We start from the raw sequence: 7,786 nt of genomic DNA on the forward strand, positions 1-7,786 counted from the left end.
CGCTTCTTTTTGTCCATAGGCCGCTTCTTTTGCTTTATGAGCCAAGTCCGCCTTTCGGCGGACTGTCTCATAAAGATGTTTTGGTACTCGATGGATTCTCACTATCAGGTGAAACTCCGTAGCCGAAGCCCGTCTGGCGGCGCAAGATCATCGTCAAATTGCCAGCATTGGCGACAAAACACCCGCGCTCTAAAGGTTAAGAAAAAAGTTACTTGTTTAATACTTATGTAATATAAAGATAAGTAAGTCATTGCAATCGTAAATCACTCAGAGATGTAAATTCTACCCTCCCATGGCTTCAAAGTCCTGGAAGAGGCATCTACCTCCTTCTTTGGGAAGTTTCCAAACTCCAACTTAAACGAGGAGCTATCATTTGGAATCGTAAAGTCCACGTTTTCGGAGCTAAAGTTCAGGGCCGCAAGCAAAGTCTTATTCTCGTACTTCTTGGTGAAACTGAACAGTTTCTTGTTGTCCAAGTCGATGAACTCGAAATCATAGCCATAAACGGTGATATCCTTGTGTGCCTTTCTAAATCTCAAAGCTTCCTTCCAGAAAGCTAACACAGAGTTTGGATCCTTTTGCTCGTCTTCGACGTTGATTCCCTCCCTGAAAGATTCGTTCAAGTAGAACCATGGCTTGCCAGTAGGCCCGGAGAAGCCAGCATTTGGCTCTTCATGAGTCCAAGGCATAGGGGTTCTTGCATGGTCTCTGGACATAAGGGCAATTCCTTCCAAAAACTTCTTCATTTGCTCTGATTTTTCACCATACTCTTCCCTAATAAGCCTGTAGTTGTTTCTGATTTCAACATCCTCGTACTTTTCGACAGGCCAATTCTTGAAATTGATTTGGCCCAACTCTTGTCCTTGATAAATGAACAAAGAGCCGGTCAGTGACGCCAACAACACCGACAGTAACTTACCAGAAATAGCACGATTTTTTTGGGAGTCGTCACCAAACCTCGTGATAGAACGAGGTTGATCGTGGTTTTCCAGATAAATTGTTGACCAACAATCAGTTCCGTTAATGTACCTGAAAAGCTCTGCGAGGGCAATTTTCCAATCTTTTAATTCAAAGGGGACCAAGCTATAACGGAACAATGGTGAAGTCCCAACATCGGTATGAGAAAAGTTGAATAGCTCGCCAAGCTCGTGTCTTGAAGCACTTGTATACAACTTCTTGGTCTCGTCGGATGCATGCTGCATTTCACCAACCGTCATAATCTCTCTGCCATCCTTAACTCTGTCTCTGATAAAGCTATTCATTTCCTGGTGGAACTCGTGAATACGTGGACCATTCAAAGTCATTGGGTCACTGGATTGCCAAATTGAGCTTTCATCGACGATAGGAGCGTCTGGTAAGCCGTGAACTTTAGAATATAAGCTTCCCACATCTATTCTAAACCCATCAACACCATGGTCTAACCAATATCCAACAGCACTTTCATAGATTGCCTTTCTGCAATCTTCACTTTCCCAATTGAGATCAGGTTGACGAGTAGCAAATAAACGCAAGTAAAATTCTTGTGTCTTTTCGTCGAACGTCCACGCAGAACCACCAAAATAAGACTTCCAGTTGTTTGGAGGGATTGGTGCGCCATCGGCGTCATAGCCCTTGGGAGGTCTCCAGAAGAACCAGTCACGTTTTGGATTGGTCTTGGAAGATCTACTCTCTTTAAACCATTCGTGTTCGCTGGAACAGTGGTTGATGACCAGGTCGGTGATAAACTTCATACCTAACTTATGCGTCTTTTCAATCAAGGCGAAGCACTCTTCATTGGTACCGTAGGTTGGCCAGACCTTCTCGTAATTGGCAATATCGTAACCCATGTCATCTTGTGGCGAGTCATAGAATGGCGAGATCCAAATCGCATCGGCACCGAGCTCTTTGATGTACTCCAACTTGGAGGCGATACCTTTCATATCACCCCAGCCATCGTTATTTGAGTCTTTGAAACTTGCTGGATAAATCTGATAGATGGTGGCCTCTTTCCACCACTTGGGTTCTATTTCTGGATGTGCAGAAGAAATAGTCATTAGTATAAAATGTTGTTACGTGAGCAAATCCGATTAATGTTTTTGATTTGTTTATGCTCTACAGGTTTGAAATTTTTCCGAATTGCAACAAAAGATATACTACTCAGAACCTTCAGTGTGCCCTTTAAGTACTTTTCCATTTCATGAGAAAACAAATTTTCTTCATTTTGCAAGTATTGCCTGTCACGACAAGAGCTAAGAGATGAGCTACGTTGTTTTTTTTCCGATTATCTCAGAGGAATAATACAGCTTCGACAAAATAACTCAGTGACGTAGATATGGAAATGTTTCATCAAGGGGCTTAAATTTGTGGGGTAGATAGTGTAATAACCCGATTATTTTTTCTAATTCATCTTTGGTTGAGAATGGTGCTGGTGCTTATTTGTGCAAAGATTGTGAGGTTACTGTTTAGATTTCCCGAGATATTCTTCGAGATATATCCCTGCGACGAAGACTCTACCCTTACGTAGCATATAAACTGATCTCGGCATATTTCCTGGCCGAGAATTTCTCCGAGAATTAATCCCCCCCTCCCCCACGCGAATAACTTTGTTTCTCCAGTCCGATGGGAAATCTTTTTTTTTTCTTTAAACAATACACATGCATATACACACATACAATGTAGGAGTGGGAACAGCTATAAGAAAGAGTACACTTCAAGAAGTCTAAAACATGGTACCTGACATTTGCTACGCGGGAACATGTCCCTTTCTTGCAGATGAGCAACTATATGCGCCCACGGAATGCTTTTATCCTGAGCGTCATTATTGTATTATTGCGGCTAGGGATTCGAACACAATTCTTTTGTTCCGTAGTTATTTCTTGAGTGTACGATCGTGGATGTGTCCATTGTGTGATTTTTTTTTGTAACTTGCCTTCATTTCATTGAATTAGGAAGAACGCTCTAGTAAAATTACTAACTTGGGCGCATTAGGTGTCTCTGGAAGCGCATTCAAGGGCTGAAATATCGAGCTCTCGAACGATTCCCTAGATTTGGAGTAGATCATCCAGGACAGCTAGTTTTGATCCGGAGTAGCCGGCTCTTTAGAACGGTACCTCATTTCCCTCGGTTTTACTGAGGCTCCGTCCTTCTTTAGGCGTTTACCCCGCCCCCGGTTTTTATTGTCCGTTCCAGTATACTCTATGACTTAAATACAACAGATACTGATTTCAAGATTCTTCCTTCACAGAAAATATAAGAAAACACTGAATGAAACTGAAGAGAAAACTCTTTTAGTATAAATTTTAGTTTGGATAATGACTTTGGCAAAACAGGCATGCGACTGCTGTCGTGTTCGTCGAGTAAAGTGTGGCGGTGATAAACCATGTAATCGTTGTCTTCAACACGATTTGAAATGTACCTATCTACAACCCTTGAAAAAGAGGGGGCCCAAAAATATCAGTTCAAGAAGCTTAAAGAAAATTGCTGAAACGCAAACGTTCAGTGACAATGACAGTTGTATGACTGCTCTGGAAACATCTCTGAAACTTCCAAAAAGATTTATCGATAAATGTCTAAGGCTTTATCATGACAAACTATATGTAATCTGGCCTCTGCTCTCCTACGGTGATCTCCACAAACTTCTAGAGGAAAACTACGATGATAACTACGTATATTGGTTTCTGGTAGCTCTGTCGGCGGCCACTCTAAGTGATTTGCAAACTGAGATAAATCTTGAAGATGGCATTTCTTTTAGTGGAAGACAGTTGGCGTTTTTATGTATATCATCACGCCATCAGTTTGACGATCTCGATAACAGCGATCTGTTCAAAATTATGACATACTACTGTATGCATCGGTGCTTCTCACAGTTTTCTGATACAAAGACCTCATACAGACTTTCTTGTGCAGCAATTGGCCTCATCAAGGTCACCGGACTACATCGAGAAAAATTATATGAGTCTTTTTCATTTGAAGAGCAGCAGCTTAGAAGGAAGGTTTATTATTTGCTTCTCTTGACGGAAAGATACTACGCTGTATACATTTATTGTCCAACAAGTCTGGACGCTACAATATCCCCGCCACAACCTGAGATTGTGACGGACCCGCGGCTTTCTCTAGACAGTTTTCTGGAGATGATTAGAGTCTTCACTGTACCAGGAAAATGTTTCTTTGATGCTCTGGCTACAGATTCCTCAGATGCTTCTTGCACTGAAGATTCCTTGAAAAGAATATGGAAGGAACTTCACACAACATCGTTAGAGATAGAACCATGGTCCTATGGCTATGTTGACATCTCATTCTCACGACATTGGATCAGAATACTGGCTTGGAAGCTAGTTTTTCGAACAAAAAGTATTAATTCCTTATCTGCCTCAAGCAATGCACAAATACCGGTTGAGATTGCAAGGGATATGCTAGACGATGTGTTCTTAACTCCAGCCAATCTTTATGGAGTTCATGGCCCTGGTATACCAGCAAAGGCACTAGAAGTAGCCAACGCATTAGTAGATGTTGTTAATCAGTATGATCAAAATACAGAATCAGAAGCTTGGAAAGTATTGTGCGAGATATCAAAATTCGTTTTTTCTCTAAAGCACTACGACGGGAAACTAGTCGAAAGTTTTGTAACTAAATGCCAAAGTGCTCTTATCACTCTTCCAATCGCTAAACCCCTGAAATCGGGTGAACGATTTGCTTAAAAGGTGACTCCATCTTATTTTTTTATGGATTGTTTTATCTCTAGTTCATTAAGAACAATTTAGAAAGGAACTATTTTGGTGTTAACGGACTTTGGTTGTCAGTCAAAGAGATGTCTGCTTCTTCATAAGCACCTCTTCTCTATAAGGGAACCCGCTGCTTTGGTCGCCTTTGCTGGAAAGGTGTAGGCATAATTGATGTTATTCCTTTTCTGTGTTCAGTCCATGAATCATTTTATCGAGGCTAAGACTAATATTACGTTTGTTAAAGACATTGAATAATCATCGTGTTATAATCATGTTCAGATATCTGTTTTGTTAGATGGAAAGATAACATTCTAAAACATGACAAATATACATTATAGAGTCAGAGAGAATATGATGGTATTGGCCAAATTTTTTCACATAGCTGGTACAGGATACGTCTGCAGTTTATGATGTTTGCTTAATACATGATTATGATTTTATTACTGTGAAGGATTGTTGCTGTTTTTATACAATAGTGTCTGTCACCTAACATGCTATTTGGCAGATTAATCGACATACTTTGAGCTATTTATGATAATTATATAGTGGAATATAAATGGATATCTGGACTATACAATGCGGTAAAAAGAATTTTTTTATTCAGAGTTTTTAAACCAACACTGGGAAAATACTTAGATAACAGCAACCGAATGATAGTGAAATACACTTCCTCATTTTGCTATTACATTTTACCGGAATAAAATTACTTGGTCAATAGTCTTGATGTTTGATATGCTTATACTATTCATGTTCCCATTTACGTACAACTTGGCAATGGTATGTAAATCAGTTTCACTGTTTCAATATTTAAAACTATATCTAGAGAATTCAAATTCTGGTGTTCTATGTCAGATAACAAAACCAGATACCATAATATTAAAAAAAAAATTAAATGTGTTAAATAAAATAAAAGTGCCATAGTTGCCTATTGAATGGAGAGTCATAAATTCGTAATAGATGGTGTGCTTCGCCCTTCTTCCACCATGGAAGTTTCCATATCTTCCTTGGGATCATTATGAGCAATTTCTTTAGCCGCTTTGACAGCCGCAAATGGGTCCACTTTAGTCGTCTTGAACTTTCTTGCTGGAATACCGAGTCTAAATAGTTCGTTCATTTCCATAAAGGTTCTACCGGCAGTTTCGGGTAAATCAATGACAGCCCATACTAACGTCGCAAAACATAGTCCCCCCCAGAAGAAGCCTGACTTTGCACCCCAATCCCATTTTTCTGAATTCAATTGGTACAATGTCAGGACAGCAGTTACGATACATGCCATATTATAGGCGTTACGAGCCAGAATAATTGATTTAGTTCTTAGCCTCGAGGATGGTATTTCAGAAACTAAGCAAAAGACAACGGGAGCAATCCCCAGGTTGTAAAAGAAGGCGACCACCATTAGAAGAGCGCCACTTCCCATTTGGGCACCGTGAGTATCAGAGCATCCCAGACCTCCTATAATAAACAGTAAAACAGTCTGAATGGCCAGTCCGAACGCGTAAAGGTCAAATCTCCCAAAATACTTTGAAGCCCACCAGGATAGAAGTGTTGCAACAATACCAAGACAGTATTGAATAATACTAAAAGTGAATGCTGTTTCAGTGCTAACACCAGCCTTTTCGTAAAAATAGGTTGAATATCCTATCAGTTGTGTACCACAAGTGGTTTGACCAATCCAACATAAACAAGCTATTCTTGTTCTTCTCCGGTTGATACAGTCCTTCACACAATCCCAGTATGACCCTTCTGAATCTGACATTTTTTGTTCTTTTTCAATAGTCACTTTGATTTTATCTAGTTCCATACTCACCAGCAGTTCTTTCTCAGGTCCCTTGCCACTCAATGTTCTTTCAAGTGATTTCTTCGCCTGTTCCATTCTCCCTTTCTTGATCAACCACCATGGAGATTCAGGTGCAAAGAATATCCCTATTGCCAGGGGAAGAGGCCAAATCCACTGTAAAGCAAATGGTAGCTTATATCCCAAATCCGAGTCTGGGTACTTGTTTTGGGAATTTTTCATAATACCAGCAGCAAAAAGTTGGCCAAAAGTCCAGCACAAGTTTGAATAAGTTGTCAGGTAGTATCTTAAAGCCAAAGGACAGATTTCGGAAGCATATGAGACTGTCAAACATTGGAAACAACCCCATGGCATACCACACAGTACTTGTCCCACGGCAATCATACCCAAACTTTTGCAAAAATACAGAATAAAAGTGAAAGCGGCTAAAAAGAACAACGCCACAATCAATGTGTAACGATTACCCATGTAATCTACAAAAGGACCAGTCATTTGTAAACCAACAATCTCACCTGCCACAATACATAAAGATAAACCAATCTGCCAAGAAACTGAAATTTCATATTCTCCTGTCTTGCTATTCAGAGAACCATATTCCTTCTGGAAAACGGGCAAAGCATAGAAAGATCCGAGGATGGCAGTATCATAACCTTCTTGAATCAGCGTTGTGGAGACTAATAGCGACCAAGCAGCAGCTTTGGGATACGTTTTCAAAGCTTGCAGAAGTGGCATCCCCCTTTCACTTTCGTCTGCCTCCTTCGCATCCTGCATAGCCTCATCGAGAAGATCTGGGACTTCCTCATCATCATCTTTTGGTACTCGTGAATCTTGACCGTACTCAATATGGGAAAGATCAAAGTCAGATTTCTTGCCTTGTTCCTGCATCTCGATCGAGTTGAGATCGGTACTGTTCATGCCGTTCTCGATCTCATTTGAATTAGAGTCAATCTTGTTTTTTTTTCTGTTTATCAGTGAGGATAAGCCCTTCATGATCAGTTGATAGTTTTCGATATGATTTTTTTTTGTTCTGCTGAATATGCTAAAACCTATCACAACAAGTTTGAAGAATATTGTGCCTCTTTATATAATGTATAGAGAGCACTCTGCACTCTGAGGATATTGCTTAAAAGCAAACAAACAATATTTTAAATTCTGGTTCAGCAGGATATTCTATCGACACCACCCCTTGTCATGACGTCCTGAGCAGTATTGGGTAGAGGGAAGCAGGAGAGTGTGCAAAGTTTTTTTTGAAAAGAACAAGCAGAGATCTGTAACAGGTGCTTCTCCGGAG

At 40.2% G+C, this 7,786-nt stretch overlaps 3 protein-coding genes across 3 annotated transcripts; 1 reads left to right on the forward strand and 2 right to left on the reverse strand.

Moving 5' to 3' along the window:
- Positions 1 to 263: 263 nt before the first annotated feature.
- On the reverse strand, positions 264 to 2,033 carry DI49_3956 (glycoside hydrolase family 13 protein; the record flags this gene model as incomplete). The annotated part of the gene is made up of 1 exon (XM_018367003.1): positions 264 to 2,033. One exon carries the CDS (start codon positions 2,031 to 2,033, stop codon positions 264 to 266), a length of 1,770 nt encoding a protein of 589 aa, XP_018219937.1.
- A 1,257-nt stretch (positions 2,034 to 3,290) lies between these two features.
- Positions 3,291 to 4,676, forward strand: DI49_3957 (Zn(II)2Cys6 transcription factor; the record flags this gene model as incomplete). Its single annotated transcript, XM_018367004.1, has 1 exon — positions 3,291 to 4,676. One exon carries the CDS (start codon positions 3,291 to 3,293, stop codon positions 4,674 to 4,676), a length of 1,386 nt encoding a protein of 461 aa, XP_018219938.1.
- Positions 4,677 to 5,640: 964 nt separating this feature from the next.
- On the reverse strand, positions 5,641 to 7,485 carry DI49_3958 (sugar porter family MFS transporter; the record flags this gene model as incomplete). The annotated part of the gene is made up of 1 exon (XM_018367005.1): positions 5,641 to 7,485. One exon carries the CDS (start codon positions 7,483 to 7,485, stop codon positions 5,641 to 5,643), a length of 1,845 nt encoding a protein of 614 aa, XP_018219939.1.
- Positions 7,486 to 7,786: the final 301 nt, after the last annotated feature.

The sequence above is a fragment of the Saccharomyces eubayanus genome, chromosome XIII (genome assembly GCF_001298625.1).
Source record: "Saccharomyces eubayanus strain FM1318 chromosome XIII, whole genome shotgun sequence".
Classification (NCBI taxonomy): domain Eukaryota; kingdom Fungi; phylum Ascomycota; class Saccharomycetes; order Saccharomycetales; family Saccharomycetaceae; genus Saccharomyces; species Saccharomyces eubayanus.